Genomic DNA, 23,411 nt, shown 5'->3' with positions numbered 1-23,411 from the left:
GTCAAAAAGTGCTGAACACTCAGTGTAGTGTGGGCAGATGCGTTAATAAATCTCCCATGATAAAATGGACAAATGCACTGAAAGGATCTCAAAAAAAAAAAGTTCACCGACGCTGAAAGCAGCCTTTCACAACAACGTTAGCATGGAGGTGACTTCCTAGGATAATTACCTAGCAAAGGAAGCCTGTACTATAAGGGGTTTGCCCTCCTAAAAATAATTCCAGTTTTTTTCGGGGTTCTCCCTTATATTCAGAGTGTAGTCACTCTGCATGTGTGAATGCTTCTCTAGAATAAGAGTGCCTCTGTATGAAGAAAGAGTCATGCAGAATCTCCCCCTTTACTACTCATGGATCATTTATATTAGAAAAGCTGACGAGCATTCACTTATTTGTTCCTCTCCTGAATGAGGAATACATTTGGGAAGAACAAAAAAAGGCATCTTTCATACTAACCCCACGTGGATATTAGACCTCACCGAGTGTTGAATGACCAGGGACAACTCAGCATTGCTGTGGAGGCCACAGCATGACATTCTCTCCTCACCTGTCATATATGGCTGTGAGCAGGCTCAGGGTAAGTTCTGGAGCTCCGGGGTGCACCTGTCCTGGCTGTTCCTCCATAACCCTCTGGAACAACTCTCGGAGTGCCTGCAGAAGCTGCCATGCTGGGAGGGCATGATCTCCTGTGGCCCGGAGGCTCTGGCGCAGCAGGACGTGCTGGATCAGGGAACTGTCAACTAGGTCCACTGCAGGAAGCACATGAAGAGCGAGCCTCATCTTCTGGTGGGAGCAAAGACTTCAAATAAAGCTAATTTCATTTAGGGTTTTATCAAGACTTTTTGTTGTAACTATTTTCCTCAAAGATAATTCAGTATGTCTACCCTTGGGGCACACATCTCTTGTGCAGAATTCAAGTATTGCTATTCTGACTGCTCGTTTGATTTTGGAAAAGTACATCTGTTAGTAAAGCATAGTTATAACATCATTACCAGGACACTTTCTAGGATGCTGTTTTATAGAGTGAAGTTAAAATGGGAAGTGAGAAAACTGAAAAATGTGCTTTCCAAGAAAGTTAGGACACCGCAGTGAAAAGTTGGGGAAATGTGTTTATACTTGTTGGGAAATGGATTGAACAAATGTAACTTTCAGTTCAAATACGGTTTTTCCTGTCTGCAGCCTGGGTTCAGAGCAATGTGGTGTGTTCAAATGCAGTTTCCTTGATTGAAAGCCCACTAATCTTTATAAACGAGCAATGACTGACTTAGGAGACTCCTTTAATCCAGCACTCTGTGGTATCACTCTTAAAATCTTTGTCTATCAGTAGTATTATCTAGAGAAGGCACTTGGCAACTAGAGTGCTTACTTCTTACACTGAATATATTTTTTAACCATCTTCTCCTAAAATTTTTACAAGGCAATGAAGGTTCAAGAAGGTAATAGAGCACTTTGTAACTTCTCATGAAGAGAGAGGATGACAGGCAAAATGAATAGAGAGCTGCTTGCCCAACTGAGAGGGGACATCACAAACTGTTTACAACTCTCTTGCCCACAAAACCACAAAACTTGGTCTGCTCTCACTTTGTAAATCAACCTCACAGAGAAGAAATCCAGCAAGTGTAATAAACATTTATATTTATCCTTTGCTATTGCTTTCAGGAGGAGTGTCTAAGGAATGCAGGAGTAGGTTTTCGGGATGTGATTTAAATAAAAGCCCAGTTGCAGGTGGTACAGGTCATAAACCCTTGCATTCTGAAAACCTATCACCTCGACTGAGAGTTCCACATCACACCAGGCCAGACAAGAGGGGCACCCACCACTTCCCCACAGGACATGGCAGTGGTGAGCTCAGGTCTGCTACCTGGGTTCCGTCAAGCCTTATCTTAGTGTTTAGAACTTTTCTGTTTTCAAATTTTTGTTTGGATATCTTTTCTAGGAAGACTCTTTCAACCACTGATTTTGAATGTTGTTAATAGTTCCTAAGAATGTTATTTATATTCACTGTTTCTGACGCTAGGGACAACAAAATGATAAAAAATGTACATCCTAAAATTACACTGTGGGATCTACTCAGACATTCATGACAGAGACTTACGAGGACAATTGCTGCTAATTTTCTCTAAAGGGAGAAATTCTCCCTTTACAGTCAGGGAGTCAATTTTTAGTGAGCAAATTCTGCCTTTTGTCTATTTCTAGAATAATAAAAAATAGCTATAAGCCAGTTCATTTTTCTAGAGCAGTGATGTAAACCAAATGTCTGCAAAGCCAAAACTTTCTTCTCCACAGGAGCCTGCTACACAGGACAGTATGGAAGACAGAGAAATATGGAGCCCCCGCTGAGGATGTACTTGAGACATCCTGCCCCTCGACCCCTCTTCCCACCCTGCTGACCCTCTCATGCCCTACCTCACACACACTTTGGGAAGACCAGGTTGAAGACCACTGCCCTATATAACTTTTTTAGGCAGATGGAAAAATAGTTTTAAAAATATTAAAGCATATAAGATATCAATAGAAATATCATATATATAACACAATTCTTTTAGGTTCAATGTGATACTTTTCAGAGAGTTTCACATGAAGCGATTTTTTAATGCAGTAAATAATTTGTGAGAAATTGATAACTTTTAGATATGCTGAATGTCTGGGGTTTTTCACAGCTAGGGCCCAATTTATTTCATTTTGGAGAATTTTCACAGGATAAATATTTTGACTATATTTTACCTTATTTTGTCTAGATAATAGTATAAGAAAAGAAAACCATAGCATTCAATGAAATGTAAATTTAATGGAAAAGGAATTCTCAGAGAATTCTCAAAAGAGTATTAAAATTTGTAGTCTATGGATTATTATTCATTTGAACCTACTTTTGCATATTCAGATATAGATAAGAGATTACAACTTGGAAATGAAAATCTTACGTTAGGAGAAATTTTAAATTTTCATACTTAAATCTATAAGTACTTATTCTAACTAACTTTTCTTTTTTGTAATTTTGTTTTGTGTCAATATCGGTGTCCTGAAAAGATAAACAGGAAAGTTTTCTAGAAGCCAAATGGAAAAACTGCCTTCCAAATTGTTTAAATCATCATCCACATCATTTTTTATTGCCAGTTTAGCTGTCTGTGTGTTGAATGCACACAATGTCCCCTGCTCCACCCTGTCATCTTCTCTAGTTTAAACCAACTCATTGCATAGGCACAGCCTTCTTGAGTCCAGCAGTCACTGCGTGGGAGAGTTCTTGTTTCTCAATGAAGTTTACAATATGCAGGTCAGGTTACGTCAAATGTTCCAAGGACAACTGTACTTACGTTGGCACAGAGTTTGCACAGATCGTAACTTGAAAGCTGTTCTATAAATGGAATTCTCAATGCTATTAGGAGCATCTGTAAAGAAAACATGACATATTATGGGAAAAGGACCATCTCATTGTGTGAATCCCACATCCTGGAAGGAAATCCTAGAGGCCATGCTATTTTACATGCTATTGTACAGGTTTCGAGATTTTTTTAGCTCTTTTTTCCTATCTGGAAACAAAAACAGACTCACACTACCCCAGGGATGCAAGTGACCCTGAAGAATACCCTCCAAGTCCACAAAAGTCGGAGTGGCCCTCCATCAATCCATCCACTTTTTATTAAAAAGGCACTGGTCTTGTGAAACAAATAGGACAAAAACTATATGTAGAATATAAACTCGATTCTGTTAATATTTTCTAGCTATATGTGGACACATGCATTTATGCATAAGTGAAAAAACCTCAAAGCCCTCCATTCACTCGACCATTTAGCAAGTGTTTATTGAGCTCTTACTACATGGCCCTGGCATGATTCTAGACCCTTGAGATACAGCAGTCAACTCATCTGATAAAGATGCCCACCCTATGGTGCTTAACTTCTAGGGCTGCCCATCCTCTTGTGAACAGTGGACATCACCAAGTACTTGAATTATATATAGTACTTGCAGTTGTTTCCTTCCTGTTTGTCAATATCACCTAAGTTTTTGTGAAGAGTATGTTATTTGCATGATCAGAAAAGAATCATTAACACCTTCTTTTGAGAGTCCTCACCATTGGCAATGCAGCGAGACTCAAATTTCTGAGCCCTTCCAGACCCTGGGTATATGCTTGCCCATTTCCGTGTAGAGAGAAGGGAGCCCAGAGCCAGCCACATTCCTTTCCTGTCCTTCCTTTTCTTTTAGGAAGATTCATTTATTTTTGATCTTCAGCTTCTATGTCAGATATGCAGAGATTATTATGCACTCTTCATAAGGTATTTTTATAACTTGAGTAAGAAAATGTAGGTAGCATGCTTGCTTGTCTCTTGTACTTCCCTTGAGGATTTAGAATTTTAAATCTGTTTCATCAGTCCTCTGAATTTGATTTTCATTTTGTTTAAGAGGCATAGAGCAATCTCATAGCAGAACTTTCTGTTACTTGAGATGGAAAGGATCAGCCTTCAGATCGTGACATAACAAAAACCAGAGTCTACCTTCCACTTACTCATCTATCTGTAATGTCGTTCAGTAAAACTTTATCGGGTCTCATACATTAATTGTTTAGTTTGTTTAGTCCCCTAAAATGGCCTGTGCCCACTGGTTATCACTGGGGTAGAGCCTGGTTCTCACAGCAGGGTTTCTGGGCCAGTGGCAGCAGTGTGGCCTGGGAACTTGCTGTAAATACAACTTCTGACAAAACTCTGAGTCTTCAGCTGCAGAATCCAGGGGTGAAGCCCAATGACCTGCACCTTAACAGGGCCTTGAGGTAAATCTGAGGCAAGTCAATGTTGAAAAGTGATGGGTAGAAAGGAAATTTATTGATTTTGTGTTTTATGATTAGCTTGATGATGATGATAATTTTTTTAGTTGGAGTCTCATTCCATCACCCAAACTGGAGTGTAGTGGCACCCTCACGGTCACCCCAGTGTCGACCTGCTGGGCTCTGGAGATCCTTCTGCTTCAGTCTTCCTAGTAGCTGGAACCACAGGCACAGGCTACCATGCCCGGCTAAGTTTTTAAATTTATTGTAGAGACGAGGTCTCACCAAGTTGCCTGGGCTGGTCTTAAACCCACAGACTCAGGCAATTCACTCACCTTGGACTCTCAAAGTGCTGGAATTACAGGCTGAGCCACTGAGCCTGGTCTGATTAAATGATTATTAAAGGTCTCTGCAACAGCAGTTTCAGCAGAGTCATGAATGTGAAAATCAAACTGCAGAGGATGGAGCAATGAACACAGGGTAAATAGAAATATAAAAGCAGACAAAATTTCACGATCTTTAACCTGGAGGGAAGGCAAAAGAACCGCAGCTGGATCAACACATGAAATCAACATCAGTTTCCAAAGGCAGGAGAGGTTCCATACTGTCTATGCTGGTCCGGGACGGGGAACTGAAGGAGGGAAGAGGCTGTGGGTCAAGAGTGGGATCCAGGTGCAGTCGGAGATAGTACAGTCAATCTTGGTGGGCACCTCATCCCTTGGGCATCCAGCATTTATTTTCCTTTCTTCCAGTGACCCACCTCCCCCAACCTGATTCCATGAGATGGTCTGGGTCCAAATCAGGCAAACCTCAAGCCAAGGAAACTGTTCCAGGACTCTGTTCAAGGTACCAGGGAAGCAGACTTATTTTATTTTTATTTTCTGCTGGACTTGAACTTGGAATTGCAAATTGGTACAGCAGTTACACTCTTATCAGGTTATTTAGCTTGAGAATGAAATCATACAACAGTGAGCAGAGATGAACCTGGAGCTGGAGAAACCACTTCCTGGTGACAATATCTGAGCCTGGGCAAGCTAGTCCTTCCTTGGTTATTTAATCTAACTGACTAATAAGAGTTGTATATATTTGTCTCATACAGCATGTTGTTTAGAAATACATCTACATTGTGGAATTTGTTAATGAGTTAACTAACATATGCATAACTTCTTCTTCTTTTTTTTGGTGAGAACACTTAAAATCTACTCTCTTAGGCCAGGCCAGGTAGCTCACACCTGCAATTCCAGCACTTTGGGAAGCTGAGGTGAGAGTATTGCTTGAGGCCAGCAGTTCAAGATCAGGCTGGGAAACATGGTAAGATCTTGTCCCTACCAAAAAAAAAAAAATCTAAAAAGTAGCTAGGAGTGGTGGTGTGTGCCTGTAGTTCCAGCTACTTAAGAGGCTGAGACATGAGAATTGTCTGAGCCCAGCAGGTGAAGGCAGTGGTGGCCCTGAGCGTGCCTCTGCAACTCCAACAGAGTGAGATTTTGACTCAAAAAAAAAAAAAAAAAAAGAAAGAAAAGAAATCTACTCTCTTAGCATTTTTCAAGAACATAGTGCTTTGTTACTAACTGCAGTTACCACGTTAGATCCTTTTCTGGGCTACGAACTCTGTGAGTTAATAAAGTCTCCCTGAGCTAAGTTTTCATCACAAACAACTGGGGCTTTTGCTAACTCATGCACTCCACTGGGTAGAGACGCTGGATGGGTACCACGTGGGGTGGGAGGCAGTGCATGCGGCAGGAAGGCTGCTCCTCGCTCCCTGGGAGAAAGGAGAGGACATGAAATGGGTGTAGGGAAAGGGTCATGTCAGGGCTGTTGTTTTCTCTATGAAGTGAGGACAGTTCACCTGCTGTGGGCGGAGACTCGAGGAACAGGTAAGATGTGCACAAAGTAGGTGGGAGTGGAGGAGGAGCTAGTCAGACTGTGGAAAGAGATGCCAGGCAACTTTGTATCTCCAACACTCCTTGTGATAACAGATTCCCAGGAAAGAGAGTTCACATCCAGAATGCCCACTCCAGGCAGGGTTGGAGCCCAAGACTTACTCGAGTTTATCACATGCAGGGAAGGAACCTTGAGAAAAATAAACCACCTTCAAATTTATCATGGTGAGTTGATAAGACTCAGGCAGTGGGGAGTTAGTGACTGGCACTTGGGAGTTCTATGGCCAAAACAGGCTGATTCTTGGTCCTGGCTAAGCAGGCCCTGAGCAAACGTGAAATAAGGGATGGCTGGAAGTTTCACGGGTTCAAACACAAGCGGCTGGATAATTTGTGGTGATATTAATCTTTTTCTTGCAGCAATGAGAGAATTTAAAGAATAGGAAGGTGATGTTTTCTTGTCCATCTTGAGTGTGCCCCAAGGTCTAAGCTCTTTTTACTCCTTTGGAGGTATAACAGTTTCTTTATGTTTAAGGGACACCCTTGAAGTCACCCTAATTCAGGCCTTCGTTTAATAGGACAGACAGGTCCATCAAAGAGTTAACCTGGTGTTTTCCTGCTGGAGAGGCTAATCCTGGACAGGAAAATGAGGAGTAGCCTACCTGGGACTGGGGCATGGGGCGTCTCCAGGTTGCCCTCACCAGCAGTGCCTGAGTGGAGGGGTGGCTGCCTGGTATACCCCCCCCCCGCAGGAGATTAGCCCCAGTATGCCAAGGACTTCTGTGGCCATCTCTACATGGCGTCTCCCTGTCTTCAAGTGGACTCCAGAGCCCAAGGCAAAGAGCTTGACAAGTGGTGGCCCCAAGTTGCTTGGATCAGGGTCTTGACCAGACATTCCGAGTAAGCGGTTCCTCTCTGTCTCAGGGGGCGGGGGTTGTGACTCCTTCCCGAACTTAACTCTGTCTAAACTTCATACCACACTGCAGTGACCTGATTTTGGTTTGGAAGATGACATTTCTTGCCCTCAACTGTCATGCTAAGTCACAGAGATGGTTATGCCCTGAGTCTGGCCAGACCTGACCTGGAGTGCTGGTGACACCAGCTGCCTCTCCCTGGATATGTCCAGCCATCAATAGGTGGTCATGACTTGAAGACACACACCTTTGACGAGTGTGGGCTGTCCCTAAAAAGGGCTACCAAAACAAAAGATTCTGTTTAAAAATCTTCTACATTTTCTTCATTCTCTGTCCAACAGGAAAAAATATACCCCCAAACCTACAATTTGCTCTAAACTTAATCTGAATTCATTATTTCCTTATTTCTCAGTTGAGAACTAAGTGTTTTAATTCAGTGTTCAAGAGAGGTGAAATCAGAAATAACTCTGCCCCGGGTCTGGAGAAGGAAGACAATTGAGAGTGAATGTTATAGGGTGGAGATGGTTTAATGTGCAATGCCCAGCATTCCCTTCTCCTCTGGATGTGGACCAGTGCTTGTGCCCTGGTTCCTCTCAGATGCAGAAAATCAGCAGACTAGGGATCTGCTCATTCCTAGACGGTGCTCTGCAGCCAGGCCCACCACAGTCCTGTCAGGTTCTGCTTTGCAGCATCATCTGATGAAGTCATGTGGTGTGTCCTGGCAAGCTGGGACAGAATGTGGCATGGACAGTGGGGACATAGCCAGTTGGGCCACCACTATACCTGCTCCCTCAAGACTGCGCCTTAAGATTGTTTCTGATGGTGGAAAAAACTCAGGAGAGGAAGAAATCACTGACTGCATCATGCCTAGAGCTATGAGCAAAGAAGTTTTAGATGCTTAAAGAAATAACAGCACAAGCCACATGTATTCTTGTTCATGGACGCCGTCTGACAGAGAAACGTCTTTGCTTCCAAGTGTTCCTATTTTTGCTTAGCTGCATAAGTGTGCTCATTTCCATAGATGCTGAGATGAGCATGACTCCCTCCTTCTCAACCACCCATCGTCTAGTTTGACAATCCAGAAGTAGGTGCTTCAGGCCAGCAGTTCCCCAAGTGTCCCAGGCAAGCTATGCCTGCGTTGCTGGGGACCTGGTAGAAGGGTACACTCCAGGGCCCCATCCTGAACCTGTGCTGCATCTTCACAAATCCTCCAGGAGACCCTGATGGTACTGATTGTGAGAAACTCTGCTTCAGAGAGACAGCATGGCTTTGAAGGGATGGTCTGCTGCTTTAGGTTGAGAGAATTAATATGAGGGCCCACATTGGAAAAACCCAAAACAACTGGAATCACTTGCAATGCTGTTTTAGATGAACAACTTGAGATTGTATAGAATTTTGCATAAAACAAGTAAGATGAGCCATCTAGATTTTAGCTAGGGGAATAAAGCTGTAAATAGATCCAGCAATGAAAATGTCACAGACCTGCCCTAGGCCTAACTTGGTCTTCAGAGTTGGTAGAAGAAAGGAGAACTGGTTTCTTCACATCCAATTACCACATATTCACAGGGACAGCTATGGGGCCTTTTCTCCCAACTTGGGCCCACAGAGTACTGTGAACTTATCTCTGGCATTAACATATGTACCATGATGTCATTTTAATAGTAAACTATGGGTATAAATGAAAATAGGATAAAACACTGTTTGTATATTTGAATAGCAATTTAAGATGCAATTATATTGATAGCAAGTATTTTGTTAAATTATTTTGGGTGCTTTGGAAACAATAGACCAAGAGCTCTTCAGTATATGATGGATTTCTCTTTAGAAGAGAAAGTCACTTTAATCAAATAACAGTTTCTTTTTCAGATAGAATTTTGCCAAATACTTACTCTTCTGCAACTCCAAGGTCTGAACATACAACACCTGCACCTCATTCTTTTGTTTACAAACTTTACAATAACACTCACCTTGTTTATCTGGGTCCATGTCACTAATGTTCTGGAATGGCAGATGGCAAGAGCGTCCCTGCAGCTAGAAATGAATCAGCATTTTTAAGCAGAGGATTTTGTAGTGGGAGCATGAGAGTGGGAAGCAAGAAGACAACTGCACAAACACTTTTACCTGAGGAACCATGACACAAGGTGTCAGGGATGCTGTGGATTTTCTCAGGATGATGAAAGGAGGAACACAGACAGAGGCTCCGACACTGGCCTTACTGTGCAGAAGACTGAGCACAGTTCCTGGAACAAATATCGTGAATACTTAGAATCTTTGAGGCATTATAATCTTAAGAGTGGACTGTATTCTCACTTCAGAAAAATGTAAATTTATCTGAATTTTAAGAACAAAAATGTGAAGCTCTTAGTACTTAAATTTCTAATAACACTAGGCTAAATAATTCCACATATTAAATTTCTAACAAATACTATTGATTTATCACACACCTATTTATAGATTCATCTAAGTGTGTATACATAGGATTCAGGTAATATTTTATTTTTCTTAAAGTGATCAATTAGCTATCTTGTTCATCATCTCATCTTGCAACTATTGTTTAAACTACACACATACACACACACAAGAAGTCTTTAAAAAGCTCATGAAAAATGCATATTATGAGAAACTATGCATGGATTTCAATTTTTTGCACCAAATAAAATCATACTAACCTATTATAACATGTCTGAGCAGGATCTAGTTTGAGGCACTAAGAAGTGTGAGACATGAATTTATTTTTTTATTCTTTTATTTTTATTTTTAAATGGAAGTAAATGTATTCACGATTCCTCTCCTAAGGTAGGGAGAGGAATTACACTAAAGAGAAGAACTCTTTCTGGGATGAGATGAGTCTCACTTTGATATATGTAAATAAAAACATACTTCATGCTGCCCAGGAGCCTGGGGTCCTCCAGTCAGGAGAGCTGCCGCGGGGCTGCTAGAGGAAGTAGGTTAGCACGATTATCTGTATGGGCTGCTGAACACCGGGCAGGGCTTGTTTCTCTTCTTCAGTTTCCTGGCACACGGGAAGCAGGCCATGAGGTGTCTGGTTTTGCCATGCATGATACACCTGTTCTTGGATCGACCTTGGCAGATCACACACAGCTCGATGCTGTTGAGGAGGAAAGCTAGCCTCTACGCCATCTTCCCTGTCTTGCATCTCTTCTCTGTCAAACTCTCAGAAGTCCTCCTGGCTGCTGCAAGTGATGCTACTTGAAATGGATGACTGGTAGTAGTCCTCGCTGTCCTGCGACTGGGAGGCTGGTGCAACCTTCTCATCACTTTTCTCAGGACTTGGCTCCTTGGAATCGCTCGCTGAAGTCTTTCTACAATTGGGACCATCGAAGCCCTCCTCAGCCTGCACTGAGTGCTCCGGCATGGCCTTCTCAGGGGCATCCCTCCATCCTCCCCTTTGACCTCAGGGAGTTAGTTCTCATGCAGGGCCCAGCACCTGTTGCAGTGCAACGGCAGGGGAGGGTCCACCTTGTTGCAAGTGATGCATGTCCAGTAGTCAGCTAAGGAAATTTCCAGATCTTCTTCAAAGGAGTCGGTATCACTCTCACCCACCTGGTACACAGTAACCCGATACACCTCATCATCTTTATCGGAGAGTTCTTGTCCTTCATCACTGGGGCTGTAATCTTCTGAATCAAAAGATTCAACTTCAAATTCTACGCTAAATTGATCTGAAACTGAATCCTGATCCAGTCAATCACCTGAATGCTCACTTATACCAGCATCAAGATCCTGTCTCACTGATGGCTTTCCTTCTAGATGAGGCAAATGAACAGGAAGCCACATGTGAAGACAAAGGCTTTTCTTCCTATAGCTCTGGGACAGGGTCCTTTGCATCACTCCTGCCTGCAAGGTGATACCTGTCCTCACTCACAGATGTGCCAGAGACTGCAAGTTCCTGCTGGTTAACTGTCACCAAGTTTCTGTAGATCAGTGTCTATATTTTCCTGTGCTCCTTCACAGAGAAGTTGGGCACGCCAAACAGGTCTCCCTGAAGGTTGTTTGAAGAATACATAATATGCTGCTGCTTTTTGTCATGCAGGCGGTTAGTCATGATGTACTGGCCAAGGTAAAACAGAACCTCTTTCATTGTGTGTCTTTTTGTGCACCAACAGACTGTAACAACTTCAAAAGCAATGGCTTTGGTCTTACTGCAGGGGTCATTTGAGACTTCAGGGGGCTCCTGGCCTCACGGGCTGTGTGCTGGATGGATGCCCTGGCCCCTAGGAGCATGGCCCCCTGGGCCGAGGCACAACGCAGGCCTCACTGGGGGCTCAGGGCACCCTTGGGCCTGCTGCCCGCCATCACCACCTCAACCCCGCAGCTGCTGATATGAATTTAAAAAGAGCAACATGAATTCTGCTGAAAGGGAATCAAGAGCAAACATCAATTTGATGGTGAAGCTTGGGTGGAAGAAGGATGAAATCACTAATGCTTCATGAAAAGTCTATGGAGAAAATGCCCCAAAGAAATCAGCCATTTACAAATGGAAAACTCACCTTAAGAAGAGATGAGACAATGTTGAAGATGAAGCCTGTAGCAGATCATCCACATCCATTTCTGAGATAAACATTTATCTTGTTCATGCCCTAATTGAAGAGGACAAACAACTAACAGCAGAAACAACAGCCAATACCACAGACATCTCAACTGGTTCAGCTTACACAGTTCTGACTGAAAAATTAAAGTTGAGCAAATTCCCACTCGATGGGTGCCAAAATTGTTGCTATCAGATCAGCTTCAAACAAGAGCAGAGCTTTCAGTGAAAATTTTAAACAAGAGGGATCAAGATCCTGAAGCATTTCTTCAAAGGACTGTAATAGAAGATAGAACATGGCTTTCTCAGTACTATCCTGAAGACAAAGCACAACCACAGCAAAAGCTACCAAGGGGTAGATGTGATTCAGGCACAAAGAAGACCTATCATGAGCAAAGGTCATGGCAACAGTGTTTTGAGATGCCCAAGGCATGTGGCTTCTGGACTTCCTGAAGGGCCACAGAGCCACATCTGCTTATTATGAGAGTGTTTTGAGAAATTAGCCAGAGTTTTAGCAGAAAAACACTCAGAAAAGCTTCACTAGACAGTCCTACTCCACCATGACAAGGCTCCTGCTCACTCCTCTTATCAAACAAGGCCAATTTTGTGAGAGTTTCTAAGAAGCATCATTAGGCAGCCACCTTACAGTCCTGATTTGGCTGACTTTTGTTTTCTAATCTTAAAAAAACCATAGGCAAGGCTCAGTGGCTCAGCCTGTAATCCCAGCATTTTGGGAGGCTGAAGTAAGTGAATTGCCTTAGCCTGAGAGTTCGACACTAGTCTGGGCAACTTGGTGAGACCTTGTCTCTACAATAAATTAAAAATTAACCAGGTTTGGTAATGTGCATCTGTAGCTCTGGCTACTTGGAAGGCTGAGGAGGAAGGATCATTGGAGCCCAGCAAGTCGATGCTGGGGTGGCCATGAGTGTGCCACTGCATTTCAGCCTGGGTGACAGAGTGAGACTTTAACTCAAAAAACAAACAAGCAAACAAAAAACCAACAACAACAGCAATAACTTTGTAAAGGGCACCTATTTTTCTTCAGTAATACTGTAAAAACAAAAACAAAGAAACAACAACAACAAAATCCTGAACTGACACAGTTGAACTCCCAGGACCCTCAGTTCTTTAGGGATGGACTATTGATTGGTATCATTGCTTTAAAAAAGTCTTGAACATGATGGAACCTATGTTAAATAAAATTTATATTTTTAGTTTTAAATTTCACTTTTCACAAACATGTTTAAGTCCCCTTATATATGTGTATGTGTGTATATTCTACATTCTATATATATATATATTTTTTTTAATTTTTATTTTTTTTTGAGTTGGAGTCTCACTCTGTCACCCAGACTGGAGTGCAGTGGCCGCTCCAGGCCACCGCAACCTCGACCTGCTGGGCTCCGGTGATCCTTCCACCTCAGCCTTCCAAGTAGCTGGAACCACAGGGGTGCGCTACCACACCCGGCTAATTTTTGATTTGCTGTAGAGATGAGGTCTCGTCAAGTTGCCCAGGTGGGTCTCAAACCCGCGGGCTCAGGTAATCCACTCGCCTCGGCCTCCGAAAGTGCTGGGATTACAGGCTGAGCCACCAAGCCCGGCCTATATTATATATATTTTCTTTCCAAAAAAAAAAAAGAATAGGTTATGCTATAAAAAAGCTTTATGTGCCTAGTTCTAAGAAAAAGACATATTTGTAAATATGGGCCATTGAAAATTGTTTTAAAAAGTTATGTAATAATGAAATATAAATAGTATTTTACTCCATTTTAATGAATGAATGAATTAGCACACAAACTATTTGGGCAGATAAATAGCATTTTCCAAAAAGACAAAATAAAGCAAAACCTGGTTGTATTCGTTATTTAAACATATGATAGAATAGTTGCCAAAACCTAGGAAGGTTTTGAATATATCAAGTAAGATTTAGAAAGTTTGTAGCATGCGACATCAGGTTAGGACTCTTCTTGGTATAGACATGCTCCCCCAGACTCTCACAGAGGTCCCCAGGTGGACCTGGAAGAGTCTGGCCTCTATCTAGTCCATAGGACACACACCTGGAGACATTCTGTCTTGGCCACCATGCCTGTCCTTACCTTTTCCTCAGTTTCTCTGGAGAAGCACTCTAGTCAAACATGCTGGAAAATGACCTGGTGGCTCTGGAGAGGGAAGAGCTGAGTAAACACAGGTTTCTGATGCAGAGTTCAAACGTGCAGTTGCTTTTTTGTTCTGACTGCCTGGCAGCTGCATACAGAATTGTGAAATCTGAGGGTGCCCTATCTTTAAGGGCTCACAGATGTACATTAATTAGTAATGAAGACCTTGAATAATTTAAGGCCATGCTTATGTCTCTGTTTCAAAGAGCCATTTTCCTATTAGTTTTGTGTGTAGGAGAGGCAGGTAGAACACCTTTCAGTGCTACTGAGAGCAGGGCTTACCTCAGGATCAGGAAGCATAAGAAGGGCTCCTACTCCAGGTATCCACCACATTACAAACCATCCCAGACAGGAACGACCTAGGAATGTAATCAAATTCATTTTATTAATTCCTTTCTAAACACAGTGATATGATTACACATCTTTAAAAAGACACTAAATATAATGCAATTCTTCAGAATGATGATAATAATTCATTATGAATGCATATTTTCTCTTAAATTTTAGCTGTAATCTACAAATGCCTTATTTCTAAAGAAGTTTAGATGAAAAGAAACCTGTTTTCCTCCTAATAGGGCTTTTAAAACGTGATGTCATGTGAACCAAATGTACTGGAACTTCACCATGAATGCCTTCAGGCTGCTGAGAAGTAGGGGAGTTGATTTTAATGTCTTTCAAAAATGTTAGAAACCAAAGAGTACATGTGTTACTCCAGGAACAGCACCTGGCGAACCAGCAGGTCTGGGAACTCAAGTCCCAACTGATACACTTAGAACACCTATGATGCTACGTGACCCAGGTTCACTCTAGAATGTCCTGTAAAAAAAAAAAAATCAGTTTTGCAAAGTGAGTATAATATCCAAGGACAGCTAACTTATTATTTTCTTTTTGAAACATATTAGTATCACATTATTGGTTTCTTAAAAACTGAAACTTGGCAGGGCATGGTGGCTCAAGCCTGTAATCCCAGCACTTTGGGAGGCTGAGGTGAGGGGATTGCCTGAGCCCACGGGCTTGAGAACAACCTGGGCAACTTGGCAAGACTTCATCTCTACAATAAATCAAAAAATTAGCTGGGCTTGGTAGCGTGCGCCTGTAATTCTGTCTACTTTGGAAGGCTGAGGCAGAAAGGTTGCCTGAGCCCAGTAGGTTAATACTGGGGTGGTCATGAGTATGCCACTGCACTCCAGCCTGGGCAATGGAGTGATACCCCAACTCATCCCCCTACCCCCAATAAACATACTTGTGCAGGTATCTTTTTTATAGAGTGAATTGAGTTCTTCAGGGTTTATTCCCAGTAGGGGGATTGCGGGGTCATAAGGAAGGTTGATTTTTAGAGCTTTAGGAATCGCCACACTGATTTCCACAGAGGCTGCACTAGTTTACACTCCCACCAACAGTGTAGAAGTGTTCCCTTTTCACCACACCCTCTCCAGCAACTGTTATTTTTTGAGTTATTGATAATGGCTGTTCTAACTGGAGTTAGGTGGTATCTCAGTGTAGTTTTAATTTGCATCTTCTTGATGACTAGTGAGGTTGAACATTTCTTCATGTATCTGTTGGCTGCTCGCATATTTATCACAGCATTGTTCACAATAGCAAGATCATGGAACCAACCATGCTGTCCATCAAAAGAGGACTGGATTAAAAAAATGTGGTACATATACATGATGGAATATTACACAGCCATAAAAAAGAACAAAATCATGAATTTTGCAGCAACCTGGATGGAATTAGAGTTTATAATACTGAGTGATCTCTCACAGAAACAAAGATCTGAGCATCACATGTTCTCACTCATAAGTGGACCTTGTACAACTACTGTAATACTATAAGAAAAGGATTGACAGTGGCGGGAAACTATTGAGGGGGGACAGAGAGGGGAAGGGAGGTGGGATTAATGGTAGTCAATATCTGTCTGGGGAAAGGGGGGCACACCTCATCAACAAGGGTACCTGCACAATGAATATTTGTATATCTAACCCTTAACTAACTTTAAAATAAAAAAATTTATATTCAAAAAAATAAAATAAAAAATAATTTAAAAGAAAAAACTCCAGAAACAAACAACCCATAAAACTGAAACTTCGGGCATTTTGAAAAACAGAAATTGATAAGCTATGGGGCAAGAATAGGACTGAGTGAAGGGAGACAAAACCTAATATTTGGCTTTACCTAATAAAAGATGTTGGTTTTCTGGAGGCAGGTAAGGCAAAAGCCTAGGAAGAGGGAAAGTCTATCCCAATGGAATCTCTGTTTGAGTGCTGCAGATGCAAAGTTAAATTGTATTTCAAATTTTCATTTTATGTCATGTCTGCATCAAGACACACTGTAGCATCTGATATCTTGGCAACAGCACGAGGTTTGAACATTTGTCTGAGACCTGCCATGTTCAGATCCAGTAGACCTCCGACACTGACTCATTCTGTGAATCAAGAATCTTGGTACCAAAAAAAAAAAAGGTTCAGTCAAAATAACATAATTAAATAGACACATGTTTAAGTACATAAGAATTAACCAGAGTGTGCTGGAAAGTAACTGAGGCAGGTGAGCATTGGTCATTCTGAGCTCATAACGTGACTGGCCTTTGGACAGGCTTAGAGAACATCAGGGCTATCTTGGTTTTTGCTTCTGTCAGCAGGAACTCTGTGGATACTGCTGCCCAGAAAGACCTAGCATGAAAGACCAGTTCTTTTCTTCCAGTAAAGCTTTTTGAGCTATAAATCAAAACCAGTTTTTTTTCTTTCTGTAAATGTTTTGGGTTATCATCACATTTATGATCTTAGAAGATCATAAATAACTAACAAGGTGGCATGTATTGCTAGCTGGTCACTGACACTTTGCCTTCTGAAATAACCTACCTCGAGCAAGCAGGGAGCAAGAGGTTGCCATCTCTGACCCACAGCTGGCCCAGCATGGGTAGACAGGTCCCACACAGCCTGCGACTGGCCGGCGCTCCTTCCCATGTATAGGACTGCTTCCAGTCACTCTCCTCTGAGGGTCTGTCTACATGCATTTGAAGACTGCAACTCTGGGAAGAAAGAGGGTCTATATACATGATGAATAATTTCAGAGAAAAAAATTAAATTGCTAAAATTGACTCAAAAAAAAAAAAAAGAAAACATATATCAAGGAAGAGACAGCAAATGAGCTTAACATATAATGTTCTGAGCCCAGATCATTATATGAGTCAACACTTTGAAGCTTTAAAAAGCAAAAGCTTCTTACACTATGAAAATGGTTAAAACTCTAAGAGTATCAAATTAATTTTATGAAACCAGCAAAATAATGTATGGCAAAATGACAAAGCAATGATAATCTCTTTCTGTCTCTTTCTCTCTATTCCACACATACTCTCATACAAAAAATATATGGGTCAATGTTTTTTATACATATGGATGAAAAAAACCCTAAATAAAGAACATCGGCACCATATATTAAAGGAATAATTGAACCACAACTGAGTAGGTTTTATTCTAGGAATAAGAAGATGCTTGATATTTGGAAATTTATAACATAATTTAACTTATTAATAGATTTAATAAGAGAAATTAAGCGATAATTTCTGTAGATGTTGCAAAGACACTTGATATGATTATTTCAAATTAGTTAATTATTTAAACTGACAAATAAAAATTGCGTATGTGTATTGTGTGCAAAATTATGTTTTGAAATATGTATACATTATGGAATGACTAACAAAAGCTAGTTAACGTGCATTATTTCATGTACTCATTTTTGGGATGAGAACACTTAATGTCTACTCTCTTCGTGATTTTTCAAGAATACAACACAGTGTTATTAACTATAGTTACCATCTTGTACAATAGATCTTTTGATCTTATTCTGCTTGCCTAAGTGAAATTTTATATTCTCTAATCAGCGTTTTCCCAACCTCTCCCTCACCTCAACTCCTGGGAGCCACCATTCTACTCTCTGCTGCTATAAGTTCAGCTTTTTCAGTTTAGGTTGCATGTGTAAGTGATATCATGGAAATATGTGTCTTTCTGTGCCTAGATTATTTCATTTAATGTAATGTCCTCTAGGCTCATTCATTTTGTTGCAAATTTATATGACTGAAGAGTATTTCATTGTGTATAACCACATTTTCTTTATCCATTTGTCCTTTGATGGACACTTAAGTTGCTTCCATATCTTGGCTATTGCAAATAATGTTGCAATGAACATGGAAGTGCAGATATCTCTTTGATATATTGATTTTATTTTCTTTGGATAAATACCCAGTAGTGGGATTGCTGAATAATATGATAGTTCTATTTTTAACTTTTTAAGGAATCTCCATACCATTTTCTGTGATGGCTGTATTAATCTACATTCCCACCAACAATGTGAGAGTGTTCCCTTTTTCCCACTTTCTCGCCAAAACTTATTGTTTGTCTTTTTGGCAATAGCCATTCTAACAGGTGTGAGGTGATCTCTCATTATGGCTTTAATCTGCATTTCCCTGATGATCAGCAATTTTGAGCATTTTTCCATAAACCTGCTGGTCATTTGCCTGTCTTCTTTTGAGAAATATCTATTCAGATCTATTGCCCATTTTCAAATCAGGCTATTTGGTTTCTTGCTATTTAGTTGTTTAAGTGTCTTATATATTTTGGATATTAACTCCTTATTAGATATACAGTTTGCAAATATTTTCTCCCATTCTGTGGGTTGTGTCTTCACTCTGTTGATTATTTCCTTTGCTGTGTAGAAGCATTCTAATTTGATGTAATCTCATTTGTCTATTTTTGCTTTAGTTGCCTGTGTTTCTGGGGTCAAATAAAAAAAGTCATTGGCCAAACCAATGTCATAGAGATTTCACTCTATGTTTTCTTTTTTTTCTCCCCCACATTCATGCTCTATGTTTTCTCTTTAGTAGTTTTACAGTTTTGAGTCTTATGTTTTAAGTCTTTAATACATTGTGAGTTTAATTTTTTGTATATGGTGTGAGATAATTTTATTCTTCTCCTTGTGACTATCCAGTTGTCCTGACACTATTATTGAAGAGACAGTCCTTTCCCCATTGCATGTTCTTGGCACCATTATAGAAAACTGACCATAAATATGTGGATTTGTTTCTGGGCTCTCGGTTCTATTCCACTGATTTAAGTGTCTTTTTATGCCAATATTCTGCTGTTTTGATTACTATAGGTTTGGAATATATTTTGAAGTCAGACAGTGTGATGCCTCTGGCTATGTTCTTTTGTTTTAAGATTGTTTCACCTATTTGGGAGACCTTTGTGGTTCCATACCAATTTTGGGATTTTTTTTCTATTTCTGTGAAAAATGTCATTGGGATTTTGAAAGGGATTGTATTGAATCTGTAGATCACTCTGGGCAGTATGAAGATTTTAACAATATTGATTCTTCCAATCCATAAGCATCAGATATCTTTTTATTTATTTGTGTTTTGTTCAATTTCTTTCATCAATGTCTTACAGCTTTCAGTGTACAGCTGTTTCATTTACTTGGTAAAATGGTACAATAATAATAACACCACCTATATCATTATTTTCTCCATTTTACTGAAGCCTCATTTATTCTAAACTATATTATTATATGGTTGTGGATTTTCTAGGTGTTATTACCTGTAAATAATTACAGCTTTATATTTTTCCTGTTGTTTACATCTTCCATTTCTTGTTTCATGGCATTGGTCACTGTTTTCAGAACAAGTTACACACGTAAAAAAAAAAAGAAAAATTCAGTTAGAGAATATAACAGAAAGATTTAATTCACGGTTTGACAGAGATTTTAAAATATTTTTTAGTAGAAAACTACCAGAGGCTATGAATTCATGGCCGGGGCTTCTAAAATTTTATATCAGAATTATCAATGACTTCCTTCTTGCTAAATCCAAAGTATCTTTTTACCTCCATTGTAGCTTTTTATTATTAAACTTGAATTTTTCAGTTTCAAAATACATAAAAGTTGGAAAAATAGTACAAATAACTTTCATATACCTTTCATTTGGATTTACCAAGTGTTGTTATATAAATATATGTACGGAGACATATATATTGTGATTTTTTTGAAGCTTTTTTGAGTAAGTTGTGAACATTTTGGCCCTTTACTCTGATGTACTTTAACTTGAGTTTCGTAAGGAAAAAAAATTCCTTTCCATAGCCACTGTATAAATTTTAAAGTCAGGAAATGTAACATTGATACAATACTATTATCACCTAGATCGTTTTTAAAATTTTCATATAATATTCTTTACAGCAATTTTTTCCTGGCCCAGGATCTAATCCAGCATCACACATTGCCTTTAGCTGTCATATTTCTTTGATCCCCTGCAACTGAGTCTAATTCCTCAACCTCTCCTTGTTGATCATGCAGTTAACAGTTTTGAATAGCACAGGTCAATTAGTTTATAGAAAGTCCATTAAATGAGTTTGCTTATTTTTTCTCTGTGATTCTTTTCAATTTTTATGTTTTGTACACAGGGATACCATCAAAGATGCTTTGTCCTTCTCAGCACATCACATCAGGAGGCACATGGTATGAGTTCATCTAATTACTGGGTGATATGACAAATGTATATTTGCTTAATGTCTTTTCAAGCTGGTGTCTGTATCCTTTAGACATGTCTCACTTAATTTTTTTTTTTTTTAGTATTTCTTTATTTTCTATCTCAGCAAGATATTGCAGATTTATCATATATCTTTCCTGTGCCAGTCCTAGAATCAATCATTTCTTCAAAAAGGCTTCATTTCTTCTGATGGAAAATGGCTTTGGAACCCAAAATTCAGGTGCTAGATGTGTCCATTGCTATGAGGATGCCTTTCACAAGTTTATGGTAGCTTCAATTCCAGTCCAACTATCCAGAACCAAAGGATTCTTCTTTTCTTCCTCCATCCCATATCTGTTTCACCATTCTCCAATACTGATCATCCTGGCTTCCCGAAACATTGATATATGTGTTCATTTGCTCGATCTTTAGCTTATCATTTAAGCTTTTTCCCTTTAAAACTCTCTCTCTTGAACTCTGCTATGCCACTCTACAGGTTCTCCTCCCACCTGAGGGCTGTTTCTTCTGAGTCTTTTTTGTTGACCCACCTGTTCATCAAATATTGGAGTGTCTTCAGGATAGGTCTTGGGCTTCCTTCCTTTCCCTTCCCTTCCTACACATGTTGTATAGTGTCTAGATCCCGTACCTCCTTTAAGTTAGTAATTCACAAATTGATAACTCTAGCCCTGGCCTCTTTTCAGAACTGTAGATTTACTGATAACTTGGCATCTCCATTTAGGTGTTAAACCTGGCATGCTCCTGATTGTCTATCCTCAAGTCTGTTCTCCTGTTATTACACATATCAGAAAATGGCATTACCATCCACCCAGGTATTCAAACTGAAACCAGGTAATCTTTTATTTCTCCTTGTTATTCACCTTTCTTTCTATTTTCATTATGTATTCAAATCCCATGAAGACTACCTTCAGAATACATCTTAGATTTTCCATTTCTCCCCATCCCTGCTGCTACCACCTCATCTAAGTCGACACCCCTCACATGGACTCTTGTAATGGTCTCCTTGCCTCTGTTCTTGCATGACTCCCAAGTTTTCTTTATAAGGCACTTACAGTGGCTTCAGAATCCAAATTACCTACAAAAAGACTGAATGAAACCTTCCATGAACTGTCTCTTTCTTAAAACCTATCCCATACCTTTCTTACACACATATGGGCTAGTTTCTTTTTGTATTTAAAAGCTAACTAGTTGACCGGGATTGGTGACTCAGCCTATAATCCCAGCACTTTGGGAGGCTGAGGCGAGTGGGTTACCTGAGCCCGCGGGTTCAAGACTAGCCTGGGCAACTTGGTGAAACCTCGTCTCTACAATAAATCAAAAATTAACCAGGTGGTAGCACGCGCCTGTAGTTCCAGCTACTTGGAAGGCTGAGACGAAAGGATGGCCGGAGCCCAGCAGGTCGAGGTTGCGGTGGCCGGTAGCGTGCCACTGCACTCCAGTCTGGGCGACAGAGTGAGATTCCAACTCAAAAAAAAAAAAAGCTAACTAGTCTCCTCACTGACCCCCTGTGCACAGGGCCTTTGCACTTGCTATTGTCCTTCCTTGGAATGCTTCTTCCAACTCATCTCATGACTGTCCCACCTTCATCCTTCAGGTTTTTCTGAGGTCTTCCATGACAACCCTATCTGAAGTAGCTTTAACACATCACTCCATATCATTCATAACTCTTAGCTCAACCTGTTGAGGCAGGAGATAGCTAAAGAAAGCCTAGGCAGACAGACAGGCCCAGTCCTCAGGTAACAATGTAGCAAATTTCCTGCAGGCCTCTCAGGCTGATACATTGCATTGGTAAACAAACTCCCTAAGAACCTCTGAAACTAGAGCTTAAGTATTCACTGCTGGGATAGAAAAATGACTAATCAGCTCACAGCTAGTGCTAGCCAGTCAGCTCAGTCTTAGGGCTAAATAAGCCCCAGGTTTCAGTTTCAAATCGGCAACCCCTTTGGGTCCCCTCCCACTTGTGGGCACTTTTCTCTCAATAAATCCTGCTTTCTTACTTTCTGGTTGTCCGTGTCCCTTATTTTTCCTGAGCATGAAATTTTTGTTGCTTATAAGCTATCAGTCAATGGTATTTTGTTGTAATGGCCTGATTGGATTAAGGCATTTGTCAAATGCTACTGTTAGGTCAAGTTGACATGCGATCTGCAAGCTCATCATGGAATGTTGAAAACATAGTGATAATTGGGGGTGCTGAAAGCTTGATTTAATGGCATTAGTTGAGTATGACTAGTGTGTGTTGGTCTTGAGCAAGACACCCTAGGGCTTGTAGCTGCTTTCCCAGAGAAGGCGGGAGACTGGACATGCCACAAAACCCTTGCTATGGCCCCTTTGTGTAGGAATCATGCTTTTTAGTACCAATGGAGAGACTTCTGATTACATATCTCTGTGGGCTCATAATTTCTCCCAAGAAGTTAATATTAGGGGGCAGAATAGCTGCTCACTATTGGGAGGCTACAGTTTGCTTCTAGACACTCCTCTGCAAACTTGGGTGACTTTTCTGTGTCCACTGTAGATGGGGCAACATTCAGCTTTGGCCCAGGAGCATCTGAGAGTTAAAAATGTTCATTTTAAGGTCAGCAAAGAAGCAAATGGAAGTTACATATGACATTTTACAAGTACCCTGGTAGGATGT

At 40.6% G+C, this 23,411-nt stretch overlaps 1 protein-coding gene and 1 pseudogene across 2 annotated transcripts in view; both read right to left on the bottom strand.

The window, feature by feature from the left end:
• The window catches only part of DYTN (dystrotelin), a 50,296-nt gene extending 40,768 nt beyond the window's left edge, over positions 1-9,528 (bottom strand). The window contains exons 1-3 of the mRNA XM_008056147.1: positions 9,510-9,528; positions 3,307-3,381; positions 543-744 (exon numbers count right to left, since the gene is read on the bottom strand). Of these exons, the coding sequence (XP_008054338.1) occupies positions 543-744; positions 3,307-3,381; positions 9,510-9,528 (296 nt within the window). The remainder of the gene's footprint in view (positions 1-542; positions 745-3,306; positions 3,382-9,509) is intronic.
• Positions 9,529-10,477: 949 nt separating this feature from the next.
• Positions 10,478-11,699, bottom strand: LOC103258480 (annotated as a pseudogene). Its single transcript, XR_002481863.1, has one exon. The product of XR_002481863.1 is annotated as an E3 ubiquitin-protein ligase Mdm2 pseudogene (transcript).
• Between the last annotated feature and the right edge of the window lie 11,712 nt (positions 11,700-23,411).

The sequence above is a fragment of the Carlito syrichta genome, unplaced genomic scaffold (genome assembly GCF_000164805.1).
Source record: "Carlito syrichta isolate Samal-C Ts95f unplaced genomic scaffold, Tarsius_syrichta-2.0.1 Scaffold302257, whole genome shotgun sequence".
Lineage (NCBI taxonomy): Eukaryota > Metazoa > Chordata > Mammalia > Primates > Tarsiidae > Carlito > Carlito syrichta.
Note: the sequence above shows the minus strand (reverse complement) of the source record. Positions and strands in the feature narration are given on the sequence as shown.